The sequence below is a fragment of the Micromonas commoda genome, chromosome 9, assembly GCF_000090985.2.
Source record: "Micromonas commoda chromosome 9, complete sequence".
Lineage (NCBI taxonomy): Eukaryota > Viridiplantae > Chlorophyta > Mamiellophyceae > Mamiellales > Mamiellaceae > Micromonas > Micromonas commoda.
In genome coordinates this window covers 222,158-238,891 of record NC_013046.1, presented here as the reverse complement: position 1 = coordinate 238,891, position 16,734 = coordinate 222,158, and the positions used below count along the sequence as shown (strand labels likewise).

Here is a 16,734-nt window from a genome sequence, read left to right as displayed (position 1 = left end):
TCGGCGATGTACACCACGCATCGCGGTACCGGTCCTCGCGGCTGCCAACTCCGCGAGCCTCGCCTCGACGCGTCATTTTTCGGGTTGTCAATTCTTCGCCTTCGGCCGGATGGTCGCGAAGGTTCGCCTGCTCAGGAACAGCATCCCGCAGAAGAACACCGCCTCCAGCGCTCCCCTCGGCGCGTCGACCGCCATCCCGCTGCCCACCGCGCCCCCCAGCGCGGTCCCCGCCGCGAGCGCGGCGCCCATCCTGAAGTCCACGTTTCCCAGCGCGCGATGCTGTAAGAGCGCCACCGCAGAGGGCGGGAGCATCGCGAGCAGGCTGGTTCCCAACACCGCCGCCTGCGGCAGCGGCGACACGAGCGCGAGGAGCGGCGTGACGATCGTGCCGCCGCCTATGCCGAGGAGACCGGACGCGAGGCCGGCGGTCACGCCGATGGCGGCGAGCTTCGGCGCGGCTTCGACGGCGTCAAATTTTTGAACAACCGACGCCGACGGAGGCGACGCCGCGTCTTCTTCGCCCTTCGTGAGGTCGCCGGATCGAATCCCGCCGCCGCCGCCGTCCGTCCAGTGACCGTCCCCGTTCGTCCCGCCGCCTTGTTCGCCGTCGCCGCCTTCTGTCCCGTCGCCTCGGTAGTGAAACACGGCCGCCTTGAGCGGCACGAGCGGCGCGGCGCAGAGCAAAAAGTACGCGAGGATCCTCCGCAGCTGCACGCAGTCCAATCTGGTGGTGAGTCTCGCTCCGAAGGGCGCGCTGAGCATGGCGGAGCCGCCCAGGATGGCCGCGGCGGTGGGATCGACGAGACCGGCGTGCGAGAAGTTGTACGTGGCGACGCCCGCGGTGGACAGGACCGCGATGAGGGAGGTACCGGTGACGACGCGCTGGGGGATGGGCACCGCGCTGGTGATCGCCGGGACGATGAGCACGCCTCCGCCCACGCCCACGACGGAGCCGAACATCCCCGCCACCAGGCCGAGCGGCCCGGCCATCGCGACGGCTTTCGCGCGATGCGCGGGGGTGTAAGGATCGTCGGTGTGGACGCGCCTTCGCGCCGAGCGCGCGAACGGTGATGCGTAGGATCGCTCCACCTCGTGGATCCGCGCGGCGGTCCATCGACCGCGACCCGTCGCGACGGTTCCCACCGGCGGACCGCCGCGCACCGAGACCTCGGCGGCGCGTATCAGCGCGCGACGCATCGCCTGGAACGACATCGGAGCTCGCGCCCGTCGTGCCCGCGCCGTTGTGCCCGCGCGCTGCACATTCAGCCTCGGATAACCCAATCTGACGGGGCTCAACTCCGCTGCTGACAGGAAGGACGGGAAATTCTGTTTGCACTTTAATCATCCGATGCTATCGCGCCGCGGATACGGTCAGAAGTCGTCGCCGTCGGAGTCCTCCCCGAGCCACGCCGCGTCGTCCACCTCCTCCTTCATCGCCGCTAACCCCGTGGCGTTCTCCAGGTACGCCGGATCGTCGAACGCGCGCCTTAAAAACTCGTCCCGTCCGTCCGGCTTTAAAAACGCCGCAACCACTTTTTCCGAACACGCCACGCACCGATCAAACGCGGGCGCCGCGAAGAGCCTCTGCGACAGGTCGAACACGCCGCCGCGGATCTGATGCGGGACGATCCCGAGCGCCGTGGTCCCATCGTCGCGGTCACCGGTGGATCCCGAGCCCGAGCCCGAGCCCGAGCCTGAGCGCGACGACGCGAACGACTCGTGCGTGTGCGCGGGCATCCGAGTGGGATCGTCGCCTTCGACGCAGCCGTGCGCCGTCGAGACCATCATCTCGACGGCGAGAGCGCCCGCGATGGGCGCCAAGCCCGGTCGCGTCACCGTGCACTGCTGGTCCAGGGTTCGGTCGGTCGTGGAGTCCCCGGGCGCGACGACGTCGTTGCAGAAGTAGCACCCGAGGCGTCCGGCGAACGCGCCGCCGCGCTCATCCGTCGTCGTCCCATCCGTCCCACTACGTTCATCCGCTCGCAACAAACCGCCGCCGTGTCGCATGACCAGGTACGAGTCAAACCCGAGCGCCGCGTTGATGAGGAGTTTCCCCTTGGCGGCGCACGTGAGCGTGGGTAGCCACCTGCTCTCCCGCGTGTCCGTGAGCAGGTACACGCAGTCGTGCGCGTCGATGAGGTCTTCCAGCCGTCGCGTGTCGTCGAGGACTCGCGGCAACTCGGCGTCGGGCACGGGATGTCCCGGCATCGGAATCATCATCCGAACGCCCTGCGCGTCCACCCCGGGGAAGATCCTCCGCAGCGCTTCAGCGGCCGCCTCCGCCTTCGGTTTCCCGCCGCCGAGGCAGTCCCCAAACTCGAACAGCGACTGGCGAACCGGGTTGGAGAAGGACACGTCGCCGCCGTCCACAAACGTAATTTTCCTCACCCCCCACCCGAGCAGACACCTGGCCACCGCGCACCCGAGGGTACCGGCGCCGAGCAACAAACACCGAGTCGACGCCACCTGCGCGACCCGCAACTGCGGCAGCAGCCTCCATCGCATGAGCTTGAGGTTCAGGTCGACCGCCTGGGACGCGAGCCTCGTTGGGTCCATCGACGACCCGAGGTTCGCCAGCCGAGGACCCGGGCGGCCGCTCGCGTTGACTTCCCAGCCGACGCCCGTAGGATTTTCGAGATTTCCATCCGTCGTGACGGGAAGGACGCACTCGAACACGCGGGACGCGCGGGGGCACACGCGCCCGGCGGATTTACGCACGGCGAGCACCCGAACGCGGCGCGGGGCGTCCGCGCCTGCCGCGCCGGCCGTTTCGCCGGCCGCTTCGCCGGCCGTTTCGGTCTCCCTCGTTCGGACGGCGAGCCACGAGAGGAGGTTTCGCAGCGCCCACCCGGGGTGCGCCTCCGACGCGCACGGATCGACGAACGCCAGCGTCCACGTCGAGAAATCGCGGGTTCGCACCGTGGCGATCGACGACGGCGGTTCGCATTCGCCGGAGACGTTATCGACGATCCACCACGTGCGCGCCGGGTCGTTCGCGTCGCGCCGAAGCGTCGCCTCGCATCCGCGCGAAATCTCGTCGGCGACGGCGCCGAGCTCGACGTGTTCCGCGAGCGGGCCGCACGAGATGACCTTGGCGGGAACGTCGAGCTTGAGCGCCGGGAACGCGAACCAGTAGTAGAAGCTCCACTTCTTCAGGTCCGCGTATGTCAGGGCGATGAAGGGCGTCAGTAACGCCGCGTCGTCGTCGGCTCGTCCCGATCGAATATCCTCAACGAGCTTCTTCGCGGCGTTTGACATGAGCGTCCCGCGGTCGAACGCGCGGAACCGCTCGAGGGTGTTGACGTTGACCAAGGTCCCGGGCATCTCGAGCCTGCCGGACGCGGCGACGTCCCGCGCGCGAGCCGCGAGCTCGGACTCGTCGCCGGCGCCGAACGCGCGGGCGTCCAGCTGGCACGGCGACGACACCACCGCGTTCTGCGCGGGGGTGTAGAGCGCGGTGATCAGCCACGGATCCTCGCTGAGCCCCGCGTTGTCCAGCTTGCGCCGCGCGAGCTCCGCCCAGAAACCCGGATCGACCGCGCTCTGCCACGGCTCGAACCGAAGGGTATCGGCGTCCGCCGCCATGGTCGGTATCCGCGCGCGCGGGTGGCGACGTCTCCAGTGGCGAGAAGGCACCTCCCATTTCTCTCTTTCTCGTCGGGTTCAAAACTCGGACGCGGCAAATTGGCTCGGGAAAACTTTCGAAATGCGTAGTCAGCACCCGTCGACCCACTCGGCGGGGCGCGTCTCGACCGCTCTCCGAGAAACACTGGAGCGCGAACTCTCCGGTGCACATGGGCGGCACCACCTCGCGCCTGCACGACTCCCTCGGAGGTGAGCGCGCGCCCACCCTTCACGTCGCCCGCCCCCTCGCTCCCCACGCGATATTCTTTTCGTTTTTGTCAGGGGACGCGACGCTGACCTAAAGACCCGCCCCGCTCCGCAGCCGTTCCCCCGCCGCCCGCGCCGTCGATGCCGCGTCTCAGCGACGCGAGCGCGGTGGGTTCCGCGGGCCCGACTCCGCGCGCGAGCGCGAACCTCTCCGGCGGCGGCGTTACCGCCCCCGCGCAGATCCCGTCGGCTCACGGCCGGAGCAGCCTGGACTCGGTCGGGGGTTCAAGCACGCAGAGCGAGCAGAGCGAGTTCTCGAAGAGCTGGGAGCGTCAGAGGGACCTGACGCGAGACAGGTTGCAGGAGCGCCTGTACTGAGAGGACGCGAGAGCTCGAAACGGGAGAGGAGAGAAGGGGCGACGCGGAGTTGGCGCGCGCGCTGAACCGGCCGGCGCGCCCGGCGACTCGAGGATGGTCAACGTCGAGAATTGATTGATGACGCGCCACGGTTACGATTTGTTGATTTGTAAGTGTAGTCTATGTACCAACACACGCCACCCGCGGACTAATCGAAGAACGCGTGGCTCAGCGCCGCCTCGCACGACGCCCGCGCGTCCCTCTCCGCCTCCATCAGCCGCTGGCACAGGTCCCAGCCGGCGCCGCCGTTCGCGTCGAGCGCGGCAAAGTCCATCGTCCCGTACTCCCCGCTCTTTTCGCCCCTAAACGCGTTCACGTCGTACCCAACCGCTTTATAGTCTGCGAGGAACCGCTCCAACCCCGCGTCCGTCCGAAGACCGACGACCGCGAGCTGCAGCATGACGCACCCGGCGCTCCAGCTGTCGAACCTGTCGGGCTTGTGCGCCTCCCACAGCTTCGCCGCGTTGTCCTTCGTGGGTCTCGGCGAGCCGGGAGGCAGGAGGTAGAGCTCGTCGGCTTTGGCGTATCGCGGATCTGCGGGTCCGTCGCCTGGGTAGTAGTTGAGCGTCTCCGGAAGCGGGAGGCACAGCGCCGCGGCGCCGAGGTCGATGAGCTTCAACACCCCGCCGTCCTTCTCCGCGGCGATGAGGTTGGCCGGCTTGACGTCCCGGTGCACGACGCCGCACTCGTGCAGCCGAGCGAGCGAGCCGAGCAACTCTCGCATCGCCTTCTTGGTCACGCCGAGCTCCGTGGCGTCGGCGCAGGCCATCGCGGTCGCCAGCGGTGCCGTGCCCCGGCGCATCAGCGCCTCCACGGTGTTCTCCCCCTCGTTCGCCCACATCAGCCAGAGGCCCTCGGTGAGCGTCCCGTTGTAAATCTCGCCCCCGTCTTTAGCGCCGAGCTCGATGCACCCCATGAACCTCGCGCACGTTCCCTTGGCGTTGGCGTGCACGTGGTAGTTGACGTCCATCTCGCACTCCAGCAGCTCCTCGGCGGCCATGACGTCTGCCTTGGCGTTCTTGAGCACGACGTCCTGGTCCCCCTTGAACACGCCGCGGAAGACGGTGCCGAAGTTACCCGAACCGAGGGGCCCGGGAAGAACCCGAATGTCTTTGGGTTCCACGCCCGGGGTTCTGCGCAGCGTCTTCGGCCCACCCCGCGCCTTGAGCTCGCGTTTCTCCTCCCAGTACCGCTTCGCGTCCGCGGTTATGGTGAGCATGTCCTCGTCGTCCTCGAGCACCGCGCGCTCGAGCGTCAGGGTGACGTTAGGGCAGTCGGGTTCGCCCGCGAGTTCGTCCAGGATGGATTCGTACCAGCGATTCTCCAGCGATTGCGTCTCGCCGCCGGCGAACGATACGGCGACGAGGATGTCGCACGCCTGGATCATCCCGCTCTTGTCCGCGTTACCCCCGTCGACGAGCTCGGTGACGATCGCGCCCTTGCCCTTCTCGTCCAGGGGCTCGAGGACCATGCCCATCGGGCGGTCGATGGTGACGGTCAGGCGCTCCTTCTCGCCGGTGGCGATCTTGCAGTTCGCGGCGGTGAGCGGGGCGTCGGCCTTCTTGTCCTTCGGATCCGCGGTCGTGGTCTTGTTGCCGCCGAACATGCCGCCGAACATCGCGCGCGGGGCGGTGGCGATGGGCTCGCGTGCGGTCGTCTGAGCGATGGCGAGGGTGCGAGGTGAGCGACGGGCTGAGGCGGTTGGCGCGGGGGAGAGATTTCGTTATCCGGAAGGGAAGGGTCGACGCACCTTGCGCGCGCGGAGGGGAACGCCGACGACGGCGCGCGAGGCGATCATCGACATGACGTAAAACCTCTCGCGAAGAGGATACCCGGCGCGGGAGATGCGCGCCTCCTCCGAGTGCCCGTCCAGACGCCGACGCGCTGGGAAAGGATATTCCTCGTCCTTCCTTCACGCCAGCCCGCCAGCTCGCAGGTCCCACGAGCAGACGAGAAGGCACTACTCTGTCCAGCCAGCTGGCCAGCCAGTGTGGGTGGTCCGCAAATGGGGTCTGGCTGGTTAATTTCTTTCCCGGTGAAGAAAACACTACTCTCCGCTCACATAAGCGACTACTTACGCGTCGAACGTCGGCCGCGCCTTTCGCGACCGCGCTCGGCGCCTCAACACGAACAAAAGCCACCCGCCCCCGCCGGCGACTGTCGACCGCCGCGCTCCAACCGCGACGGTTCGAAGATCCAATCGGCTGTTTCATCCATCGTCGCGGCGCTCACTATCCGTCACACGAGCTGCGCTAGCCACCGTCGCAGGATCGCCGTCTCCTCGTCTCCCAGCCGCTCGTGGCCCACGCCGTACATCTCGTGAAATTCCACGTTCGCCCCCATGGCGCTCAGCTTCTGCGCGGTGACCTGGCCAAACTCGAGCGGCAAGATGGCGTCTTCGTCGCCGTGCGCGATCAAAACTTTGGTCCGAGCCGCGACGGACGGGTCGGGCATCATCGGTGACGGATACATGTCGCGCATGGGAAGGTACGAGCTCAGCGCGAACACTCCGCCGAGGCTAACTCCGGGGCCCAACGCGGATGCGCCGTGCAGCGCCGCGGTGAGCGCCACCGCGCCTCCTTGGCTGAACCCGCCCAGGACAATCTTCTCGGGCGCGATGCCATCCTTCGCTACGAGCTCCTGGACGATGCCGGTGACGAACTGCGCGGACTGGATTATGCGCGTCTTGTCGTCCACGAAGTCCTCGATGGAGTCGGTGAACCTTTCGATGTCGTACCACGACGGGATGTTTCGTCCGCCCTCGACGGTGACGGGCATGACGGGCGCGTCGGGGAAGATCCTGTAAAACCAAAAAGAAAAACACGTCACTCTATTTGACCATACAGCTGATAGATCAAAACATGATAAACGCACCACTTGACGCCCGGGAGCTGAATGAGATTTGCGGCGATGCCCACGCCGTCGACGCCCCGCGCGTGCCCGCCGAGTCCGTGCAGAAAGACGACGGCCGCCTCCGCCCGCGCGTTCCCCGGCGGGTTCACCACCAAGGGCTCGGGGAACTCCAGTCCGGGCTCCACGCCTCCGGTGATCGTCGGCAGGTCGTATCCGAGCCCGAGGCAAACGCACGCGGTGACGACGAGGACCAGCGCCGCTGGGATGGCCATCAGCGCGGCGTTGTGCACGTAGTCCTTGAAGATGCGCGCGGGCGAACGGCCGGCCGCCTCCTCCTTCTTGGCCGCCAGCAGCGGCTGCGCCTCGGGGGCGTACTTGCCCAAGCACGCGTGACAACTCATTCCGTTCGCCGCGAGATCCCCCGGTCTCGGTCAGCTTTTTCCGCCGGGTGTTGGAGGAACGTCGCTGGTCGTCGCGCGCGCACTCCGCCGCTCGCTCGGCCACCTCCGAACGCACGCGAGAGGTTCCGTCGCGTCGAGATCGGTGGGAGGCGCGTTCAACGCGTCGCCTCGCGTCTTCGTGTGCGTCGCGGCGGGCGATGTCGAACGCTGGGGTGTTGAAAAACTCGGCCGTACCGTGGTGGTGCGAGTAGCAGCGCGTAGCGCGTGGCAGCTAACATTATTGCAGATTTTATTTTCACACACACGGAGTTGACCACGCGAATTGGCCACGCTCGCTCGCTTAATACTGCTTAATACTGCTTCTTCTTCGGGGTCCTGGTGGACTTCCTCACCCCACCTTTCATCACGGTGCCCTTCGCCTTCTTGGGCCGGTAGAGGAACATCTGGAGCAAGAGCAGCGCGTTCATGCCCGCGCTGAGCGCGAAGGCGAAAACCATCGAGCTCGACCCGCCTTCCTGCTGGGTGGTGAACACCCTCGCGGCGCTGCCCGCGGTCATGAGGAACTGCGTCGTGGCGCTGAGCTCGCCGGTTGACTTGGCCTTGTGGTTGCCCCAGATCTGCGGCGCGCGGCCGAGGACGAGCACGGCGGTGGTGCAGTTGTACAGCGTCTCCAGAAAATCACCCGGCGCGATGGCGATGATCATCGCGGCGAACGCGTACCCGGCGGCGTGTGGGATGAGGCCGGGAACGCCGGAGACGATGGATTTGCGCTGACCACCCTTGCGACCGAGTATGAGCATCAGGGCGAGGATCGCGAGGTTCTGGAAGAGGACGAAGAACATCTCCGCGTACGACGCGAGCGCCATGTCGTTGTGGGCGAAGTAGGCAATGGAGACGGTCCCGGCGACGACCTCGCTGAGGAACATGTTGAACTGGAGGCCCTGCGCCGATTTCGCGGCGATGATGCGGCGGATCTGGGGAACCTTGACCATCGCCGCGCCGCCGATGATGCCGGCGGACTGCGCGGGTGGGAAGGGACGGGGGATCGATGTCGCTGAGTCGAGGGTTTAATTTTGATTGGGAATTAATTAATCGCCCGGGGCGAGGGGGCGGGTCTCACCAGGCCTTTGCTGACGGCGAACTTGACGCAGTCGGCGGAGGGCACCGCGCCGGTGAAGACGCCGAGCACCTCATTCGCGCATCTCTCGATGGATAGGGCCATGATTCGCAACGCGCGCTGTGCGGCGGAGCAGTGCCAATTCTCGAGCTCGGATGTTTGTTTGTTGGCAAAAAGGAAAAGTCACACAACGGTCCGCAACGGCTGAGACCAGCTGACGGGCTGGCCACGCCTGTGACTCAAAGTCCCGGATCTGATCCGGATCTGCAGGCACTTGGCCGATTTGCCCTCCACGGAACCGCCCCTCACTTCGACCCGCCACACTTCCGTCGGGACACGAATCGCTCCCGATGTCCGCGACCGTCACGATGTCCGCCGTCGCCGCCAAGACCGGCGCGCGCCTCTCCAGCCGCGCCATCTCCAAGCAGGTGCGAACCCCGATAACCGCGCGTCCGATACCAAACTTCGCTCACAGCCACGTCGATAACCCTCTTTTCCCCTCTCGAACCTCAGGCTCGCGCACTCGCCGCGACGCCCCGCGTCGCCGCCAAGCCCCGCGCGTCTCTCACCGCGAAGGCCATGCTCGTGACCATCGAGCACGAGGGCAAGACCTACGAGGTCGAGTGCGACGGCCACGACAACATCCTCGACGCCGCGCTCGACGCGGGCATCGAGAACCTCAGCTACGATTGCAAGATGGGCGTGTGCATGACCTGTCCGAGCCGGGTGACCGCGGGCAAGGTGGACCAGCAGGGGAGCATGCTGAGCGACGACGTCGAGGAGAAGGGGTTCGCGCTGCTCTGCTGTGCAAAGCCGCTGGGAGAGGGCGTCGTCATCAAGACCGTCACCGAGGAGGAGCTCCTCGACGAGCAGCTCTGCGCGTAGAGTTGGATAGAGCCATTTTAGCGAGGCTGGGCTTGTACGATCGATAGGGCCGTGTGATTATTTGGTTACAAGTTCGCATAACTGAGTTTAAGCGTCACTAAGAATGCGCACGGAGAAATAGGAAAGGGCAACCCACGTCGAACCGTATCAGTTCCGAGATTCAATCCACGTCGGACTCGAGATATTTCCGGTTCCGACGCTTTATGCGGGAGGGCGGATCTGGCGCGTCGACGCACTTTCGCGCGCTAACGCACGTCACGCACGCGACAAACGACCGCACATCATGTATACGCTCGCCATGAGCTCGCTCCCCGGCCTCCGCGTCACGGTGCGCGCCCGATACCGCCCCGAAGCCCCGTCGATCTGTTGTTGCTTTTTCATGCCGCGTAAAAAGCCCCTCCCCGCTCGCTTTTGTTCGCCCAGCTCGAATTGACCCGGCTTCGTCCGCTTCGGACTCACCAGGCGAGCGCCCGCAAGGGACGCGTCCCGAAGGCTAAGGCGAATGACGTCGAGCCTTGCGAAGCCGCCGATTTCAAGGGCATCAAGACCCGCGAGTACTCCTCCAACATCATATCGCGAGGGTCCGAACTCGAGCAGCTCAAGAAGCTCTCGCACCTCGTCCTCGAGACGGCCGCCGTCGGCGCGAGCACGTTCGAGGAGCTCGGCCCGCAGGCCGCGACGGTGTCCCCGTCCGTCCTACTCCACACCCTCCACGAGAACACCACCGCCGACGTCGGCGCCCTGGAGGGAGCCATGGTGCGTCCTCGATCCAAATTTTCCATAGGAACATTCACCCGAAATTGATATTTTCTCTCCCCGCGCTGCAACCTTCGTAATCTCTCGGCATCCCGCGGCTGACGAAATCCCTCGCGCGCAGGTGTACGAGCCGTGTAGCGTGGACTTCACCGGCTCCGAGGACGCCAGGCTCGAGTGCGTCATCGACAAGGCGTTCGTCAACCTCGGCGGCATGATGGCTGAGCGCGTCGGCGGCTTGGTCTCCATCGAGATCGTCGAGGACAAGGTCACCGCGCTCAACTCCGATAAGATCATCGCCAAGGCGAGGCACATGCGCGCGATGTTCGACGAGATCAACGTCGACCGCGAGAAGTACCTGTTCAAGATCCCCGGAACCTGGGCGGGCGTCGAGGCGGTTCGGGCGTTGGAGGCTGAGGGCGTTCGCTGCCACGTGACGCAGGTGCACTGCCTCGAGCAAGCCGCCGCGTTCGGCCGCGCGGGCGCCACCGTCGTCCAGCTCTACGTCGGGCGCCTGCAGGCGTGGTACAAGAAGCACCCGGTGCACCAGCTGTCCAACAAACTCCACGAAGCGTCCAACCACGGCGTCGAGTTTGTTCGCCAGGTGAAGGCTACGTTTAAGAACGAGAGCCTCGACACCAAGATAATCGCGTCGTCCGTGCTGGACCGCGATAACGCCCTGTCCCTGGCGGGCGTCGACTACATGCTGCTCAGCGACCGCGTGGTGAGCACGCTGAACAACGCCGACGCGTGCGATCAGATTGGCACCGGCGTGGTCGCCCGGGGCGGCAACGTCCCATCCGTGGGAGAGATCACGCAGGCGTCGTTTGAGGCGGCGCTGGGAATGTCGCCCGCTTACGAGGAGATCGAGGCGCACCTGGAGCTGCTTCACAAGGATGAGGAGGCGCTCAAGGCGTTCGTCAAGACGTCCGTCATGAGGAACGATTGAGTGCGTCGACGAACGCGAGTGTACACCTCACTCACCGGAAAGAGCGGAACTCGCCGCAAACCCCGAGATTGTTAAGATCACCGCTTGTCATGAATATAATAGCTTTGTATAATACGATACAGAAACACGATGCTCGTGACGTCAACGTCCACCGAGACGACGTGGACCCGCGCGCGCACGTCGGCTACGTCTCGTCGTCCCCGTCCATCCGCGCCGCGCGCTCGCGATGAAACGCGGCGAACTCCGCGAACGTCCCGGCGCCGATGGCCTCCCTCGCCGCCTCCATGAACTTGTTGAAGTGGAAGTAGTTGTGTATGTCCAGCAGCACCGCCGCGGTCATCTCGTGGCACTGCAACAGGTGGTGCACGTACGCGCGCATGTACCGCTCGCACGTGTAGCACTCGCACCCGGGCAGCAGCGGCCGCTTATCCGCCCGGTACGCCAGCGCCCACATGTTGCTCTTAAAGGCGTCGCCGCCGGTCAAGAGTCTCCTATTCGCGTCCTCCTCTTCCCCAACCCCGGGTGCCGACTTTTCGTCCCCGGCGCCGTCCCCATCCCCGGGTGCCGACTTTTTATCCACGGCGTCCCCCTCCTCCCGCCCATCCCCATCCTTCCCGTCGCCCCTCTTACGCTTCTTCGAATCCTTCGTCGTCGGCGGCTTGACCGGAAACGTCAACGCGTACCCCTGCGTCGTGCACTGGTGACAGAACGACGCCTCGAGAAGGTCCACCCCCGCTTCCACCGCGTCCAGCACGTCCAGCGGCGCGCCCAGGCCCGCGACATACCTCGGCTTGTCCCACGGCGTGGGCTCGATGGACGCGCGCAGCAGAGATCGGCGGTGCTCGCCCGGGGTCTCGCCCGCGCCCAAGGATCCAATCGCGAACCCCGCCAGCTGTGTCCCGTGCCTCTCCACTATACCCTCCGCGCACGCGCGCCTCTCCTGCACGTCCGCGCCGCCCTGCAACGACGCGAACACCGACGGTTTCGTGGGTAAGTCTTTCGTCTTCTCGAGCAACGCCGCGAGCCATTTCTCGGTCCTCGCGCTCGCCTGCTTGGTCTTCTTCAGCGCCACGCCGTCGCGCCACGACGGGGACTCGTCTGCCAGGGCGACGAAGGCGTCGGGCTGGATGGCCTCGATCCACCTCGCGTAGTCGTCGGTGGTGATTTTCGTGGTTCCCGTCGGGGACGCGACGAACGTGTGCGCGTCCGTGTTGCTCTGCTTGGCGTCCTGGTCGAACGTCAGCGGATCGCGCGCGGTGACGAGCATGCACGTGGGTCGACAGCCAAAGTACCGCCGCCCGCCGCCCGGCATGTTACTCACGTGATCCGGACCGAGGTGGTCCATGAAGTGCGCGAGGGAGACGTGGAACGTCCGCGCCTCGCGAGGGAGCAGATCGACGTTGTCCGGGGTGAGATGCGCGGGCTCCCCGCGCCTGGTGTACGTCAGGGCCATCGGCGTCGGAACCCCGACGGGGCCCGGGTGATCCCAAGGGGTGGTGGTGAGCGTCCCGAGGCGCGGGCCGGGGCGGGCGGTGGACTCGCCCTCCGCGGGCGCGAACCGCGGGTCGAGCTCCCAGACGATGCCGCCCATTTTGCGAGCGCTCGTCACGGACGGGAACGCGCGCGGCGGGTGTGCGGCGGCGGCGAGGTGCTGTTTAAAAAGTCGCCTCAGCACTTCAGACTTCGCGTCCGGGGTACCTGACGATGGGACAGGGCGGCTCGCCGCCACAACGACGCGGCGCGAGAGTGGGTGCGCGCCGCGCGAGAATAGACCCCGGGTCGTGTTCCATACCACGGGCGTAGAGTAGATCGGCGGCGCCATGGAGGAGCTCCAGAGGGTACGGCGCTCAGTCGCTCGCCCGATCCCCCGCCCCCGTCGTCGTCAATCCAACAACGCCGCAACTTAGGTTTTCCCACGCGTCGCTCACCGCCGCGTCGCACCGTCCCGAACCCCTCCTCTCCAACAGCAAAAGCGGCAGCGCATGGAGCAGATGAAGAAGCTCGGCATCGGCAAGTTCGAGAACCAGGTACGCGCGCGCACGGGGGGGCACGTCGCGACCCTCGACCCTCGAAGTCGCACCCTCTCCGGTGGGCACCCCCGGGGCATCCCCGCATCCCGACTCACCCCGCCCCCCTCCCTCGCGGCGCCCCGCCCACGACAGGACGATCACGACGACGACGACGATGATGCGCCCGGCACCGCACCCGCGCCGGAAAACGCCGGCGCGGGCATCACCAAGGACGCGTGGTGCCCGCCCGACGGATGGATCGAGGCCCCGCCGCAGGGCGCCATCGTGCGAGACGTCTTCGTCCCGTCCAAGGCGCCCCTCTCGGACACGTGGCACGCGGACGGAAGAGTCCCGGACGACCGAAGGTACGGCCCGAACGAAGCGCTGGCGATGGCCAAAACCGCGTCGGGCGGCCGGGACGTCGAGCTCGTCGTCGACCTCACCAACTCGAGCAGGTACTACGACCCCAAAGCGTTCGACGCCCGAGGATGTTCGTACGTGAAAATCGCGTGCGTCGGCAAAGACGCGCCGCCCGACGCCGTCGCCGTGCAGCAGTTCGTGTACGAGGTGGGCAAGTTCCTGAGCGAACGCGCCGCTCGCGGGGGTAAAGGTTTAGTACTGGTTCACTGCACGCACGGGTTTAACCGAACCGGGGCGATGCTGGTGCACTTCGCGCAGCGCACAGCCGCGTGGCCGAAACTCAACGAAAATTTAAAGGCGTTTGCGGCGGCGCGGCCGCCGGGGATATACAAGCCCGAGTACGTCAAGGAGCTCTTCGACGAGTACCTGGAGAGACGGTTCTCGACGACGTTGGACCCGCCGGTGCCGGAGTGGAAGCGCGGCGTGGTGAAGCACCCGGACGCGCCGCCGTTGGACGAGGCGGAGGTGCCGCCCGGAGATTTATTCAGCGTCAAGAGTAATCCGGAGTACGCGGCGACGCTCGCGGAGTCTTTAGCGCCGAGGCCCGGGTCGGGCGCAACGGACGAGCTCGCGAGCAGTCGCAGCAAGACCACCGCGGACGGCAACCTCGACGGCACCCCGATGCGCCACGACGACGTGCTGGGAACGGCGGTGTACGAGGGCCAGGCGCGTGAGATTCGAAACGTGGTGTGCTACCTGTGCGGCGTGGACGGCGCGCGGTTCCCCGGGTCGCAACCCGTGTCGCTGGCGAGGGATAACATGGACACCATATCGCGGCACGAGTACCACGTCACGTGGAAGGCGGACGGGACGCGGTACATGGTGTTGCTCATGCGCGACGGGACGTATTTGATCGATCGCAAGTTTGAAATTCGGCGGGTCACGATGCGGTTCCCGGCGCCCCTAAAGACGCACGGCGTCAGCGTTCACAACGCGACGCTGCTGGACGGCGAGATGGTGGTCGACGACATCGCGCCGGGGAGGCAGCGCAGGCGCTTCCTCGCGTACGACTGCGTCGCGCTGCACGGCGAGCGGCTCGGGGAGAGGGCGTTCGTGGACAGGTTGGCTGCCGTGCAGAGACACGTCGTCGACCCTCGGAACGTTTTCTTGACCGAGGCGGGCAAGTCGAGGGCGTACGATTTCACCAAGGAGCCGTTCAGCGTCCGCGTCAAGGATTTCACCCCGCTCGCCGGCACCGAGAACTTCATTCGCAGCTTCATACCCAAGCTCTGCCACGAGTGCGACGGCCTCATCTTCCAGCCCAGTCGGTCGCGATACGAGAGCGGCACGATGGACACGCTGCTCAAGTGGAAGTTCACGCACCTCAACTCCGTGGACTTTCGCCTGAAACTGTCCCTGCGCGACGGACGCGCGATCCTCTACGTGGGAGCCTCGGGCGGCGACGTCGTCGCGGTGAACGAGCCGAGCGGAGAGTTTGCGATGCGCGACGCCGAGGACATTGACACAGCCGGCGGGTTCGACCCTGACGTGGCGCCCGACGGGACCAAACTCGCGGACCTCGACGGTAAGATCGTCGAGTGCACCTGGGACAAGCGCGGGGGCGTCGCGAAAGCCGGCGCGTGGAAGTACCTGCGCGTCAGGACGGACAAGGACGCCCCGAACTTTGTCACCGTGTACCGGCACACGCTCGCGAGCATCCTCGACGACATAACCGACGCGGAGATCATATCGTACGTCGGCGGCGTGCTCGCGAAGGGCGCGGGTGGGAACAGGGCGCCGAGGGAGGGCGCGAGGCGGAGCTCCGGCGGTGACACAGCTGTCGGCGGCGGCGACACAGCTGGCGGGTACGAGAGCACGGCGCCGGCGGCGCACGTGTCGGGAGCGGAGCGTCAGCAGCCAGTCATCGACGACATCTGACACTTAGGTACTACTAGCTAGCATGGCGGAGCGAGCGTCGGCGCGTGGGTTGATTATTACGTGTTACTTTGTATTTCAAAGTCAATGCGAGCGGCCTAAGTGCGGTGCATAATGAAGTACAGCTAAAGTAAAGAATGGTTCCCCGTTTGCGTGCGTTCCCTTGTGTTTACCCCGGTTTCTTTTCCAGTCTCTTCTTCAGCCTTAGAAGAGCGCGGCGCCGTTGGTGAACTTCTCGGCGAGGAGAAGCGCGACGAGGCCGACCATGGCGCCGCGACCGTTGGTCATCTCCGACTCCGCCCTGAAGGGGCCGAAGTCCTTCGGAGCCTTCTCAAGGCCGGACTCCTCGTTGCCGCGGAGCACGGGTGCCAGGGAGGCGGCGAGCACGAAGAGCACGGTGACGGGGATGAGGAACATGCCGGGGGCGGGGAAGGTGGAGGACTTCACCACACCGTCGGCGAGGGTGAAGGTGCGGGTGTTGATCACCTGGTGGAAGAGGGAGGTGTTCTTCTCGATCTCGGTGTAGAGCGCGACCATCCAGCCGATCATCGCGACGCGGCCGTTGATGATCTCAACCGCGCGGGGCTCCTTGAAGGCGATCATGGCGTCGTTGAGCATGGACATGTCGTCGCCGAGGGGGGCAGCCTCCGCGACGGAGCCGTCGGCGGGATCAATGGCGGCGGAGAAAGCGACGGGCGCCGCGGCGGGCTCGGCGGCCTTCTCCTCCCAGGCGGCGTCGGCAGCCTTGACCTCGTCGGCGACGGCGACCTTCTCGGCCTCGCCCTCGGCGCGAACGCGGATGGAGGCCGCGCGGCGCGCGCGGACGGCGCGGGACTTGACGGAGAGCTTGACGGCGGAGCCGGTGATGCGGGAGGCGGAGAGGGCGAACATGTTTGTTTTGATGGTGTCGGTCGTGGAAGTCGGCGATATGCGCGTCGAGTTGTGCCGCGGCTGCTGGGAAGAAATCGCTTTTCCGAGTTTTCTGTGGTGAAAAAGCGGCCGAAACGACTGGCGGAGGGACGTTTTCGTCGATTCTTGAGTCACAACTCGCCGATTTTCTCCGTATAAAAAGTCGAAAAAAACGGGCGACGTGGCCGCACGTCGAAGCGGCACCTGGACACGGGCTTGGCCAAAGAACTCAAGAACAAACCCCCGAATTGCGCCATAGAACAGGTGTCGCTTCGTGGACGCTCGTTTCAGTAACAACGCGCTTTCCGGCTATCT

The 16,734-nt window shown here is 66.0% G+C and overlaps 11 protein-coding genes across 11 annotated transcripts; 4 read left to right on the top strand and 7 right to left on the bottom strand.

The window, feature by feature from the left end:
- Positions 1 to 87: 87 nt before the first annotated feature.
- Positions 88 to 1,212, bottom strand: PRM1 (4-toluene sulfonate uptake permease; the record flags this gene model as incomplete). The annotated part of the gene is made up of 1 exon (XM_002504141.1): positions 88 to 1,212. One exon carries the CDS (start codon positions 1,210 to 1,212, stop codon positions 88 to 90), a length of 1,125 nt encoding a protein of 374 aa, XP_002504187.1.
- Positions 1,213 to 1,371: 159 nt separating this feature from the next.
- APG7 (predicted protein) lies at positions 1,372 to 3,585 on the bottom strand (the record flags this gene model as incomplete). The annotated part of the gene is made up of 1 exon (XM_002504140.1): positions 1,372 to 3,585. One exon carries the CDS (start codon positions 3,583 to 3,585, stop codon positions 1,372 to 1,374), a length of 2,214 nt encoding a protein of 737 aa, XP_002504186.1.
- Positions 3,586 to 3,794: 209 nt separating this feature from the next.
- On the top strand, positions 3,795 to 4,209 carry HYP354 (predicted protein; the record flags this gene model as incomplete). Its single annotated transcript, XM_002504447.1, has 2 exons — positions 3,795 to 3,834; positions 3,947 to 4,209. The coding sequence occupies 2 exons, from the start codon at positions 3,795 to 3,797 to the stop codon at positions 4,207 to 4,209; spliced, it is 303 nt and encodes a 100-aa protein (XP_002504493.1).
- Positions 4,210 to 4,396: 187 nt separating this feature from the next.
- Positions 4,397 to 5,866, bottom strand: STT7 (predicted protein; the record flags this gene model as incomplete). Its single annotated transcript, XM_002504139.1, has 1 exon — positions 4,397 to 5,866. One exon carries the CDS (start codon positions 5,864 to 5,866, stop codon positions 4,397 to 4,399), a length of 1,470 nt encoding a protein of 489 aa, XP_002504185.1.
- Positions 5,867 to 6,486: 620 nt separating this feature from the next.
- On the bottom strand, positions 6,487 to 7,502 carry LYPA (predicted protein; the record flags this gene model as incomplete). The annotated part of the gene is made up of 2 exons (XM_002504138.1): positions 6,487 to 7,048; positions 7,123 to 7,502. The coding sequence occupies 2 exons, from the start codon at positions 7,500 to 7,502 to the stop codon at positions 6,487 to 6,489; spliced, it is 942 nt and encodes a 313-aa protein (XP_002504184.1).
- Positions 7,503 to 7,852: 350 nt separating this feature from the next.
- Positions 7,853 to 8,724, bottom strand: Mpu1 (lysosomal cystine transporter family; the record flags this gene model as incomplete). Its single annotated transcript, XM_002504137.1, has 2 exons — positions 7,853 to 8,521; positions 8,623 to 8,724. The coding sequence occupies 2 exons, from the start codon at positions 8,722 to 8,724 to the stop codon at positions 7,853 to 7,855; spliced, it is 771 nt and encodes a 256-aa protein (XP_002504183.1).
- A 199-nt stretch (positions 8,725 to 8,923) lies between these two features.
- Positions 8,924 to 9,589, top strand: MICPUN_61126 (ferredoxin, chloroplast precursor). Its single transcript, XM_002504446.1, has 2 exons — positions 8,924 to 9,047; positions 9,133 to 9,589. Exons 1-2 carry the CDS (start codon positions 8,970 to 8,972, stop codon positions 9,502 to 9,504), a joined length of 450 nt encoding a protein of 149 aa, XP_002504492.1. The 5' UTR covers positions 8,924 to 8,969; the 3' UTR covers positions 9,505 to 9,589.
- Positions 9,590 to 9,779: 190 nt separating this feature from the next.
- Positions 9,780 to 11,352, top strand: MICPUN_61125 (transaldolase). Its single transcript, XM_002504445.1, has 3 exons — positions 9,780 to 9,832; positions 9,967 to 10,260; positions 10,382 to 11,352. The coding sequence occupies exons 1-3, from the start codon at positions 9,803 to 9,805 to the stop codon at positions 11,204 to 11,206; spliced, it is 1,149 nt and encodes a 382-aa protein (XP_002504491.1). The 5' UTR covers positions 9,780 to 9,802; the 3' UTR covers positions 11,207 to 11,352.
- A 38-nt stretch (positions 11,353 to 11,390) lies between these two features.
- On the bottom strand, positions 11,391 to 12,797 carry TGT (queuine tRNA-ribosyltransferase; the record flags this gene model as incomplete). Its single annotated transcript, XM_002504136.1, has 1 exon — positions 11,391 to 12,797. One exon carries the CDS (start codon positions 12,795 to 12,797, stop codon positions 11,391 to 11,393), a length of 1,407 nt encoding a protein of 468 aa, XP_002504182.1.
- A 400-nt stretch (positions 12,798 to 13,197) lies between these two features.
- MICPUN_112642 (mRNA capping enzyme) lies at positions 13,198 to 15,650 on the top strand (the record flags this gene model as incomplete). The annotated part of the gene is made up of 3 exons (XM_002504444.1): positions 13,198 to 14,061; positions 14,164 to 15,018; positions 15,070 to 15,650. 3 exons carry the CDS (start codon positions 13,198 to 13,200, stop codon positions 15,511 to 15,513), a joined length of 2,163 nt encoding a protein of 720 aa, XP_002504490.1. The 3' UTR covers positions 15,514 to 15,650.
- A 64-nt stretch (positions 15,651 to 15,714) lies between these two features.
- Positions 15,715 to 16,401, bottom strand: CBR/ELIP2 (carotene biosynthesis related or early light induced-like protein, chloroplast percursor; the record flags this gene model as incomplete). Its single annotated transcript, XM_002504135.1, has 1 exon — positions 15,715 to 16,401. One exon carries the CDS (start codon positions 16,399 to 16,401, stop codon positions 15,715 to 15,717), a length of 687 nt encoding a protein of 228 aa, XP_002504181.1.
- Between the last annotated feature and the right edge of the window lie 333 nt (positions 16,402 to 16,734).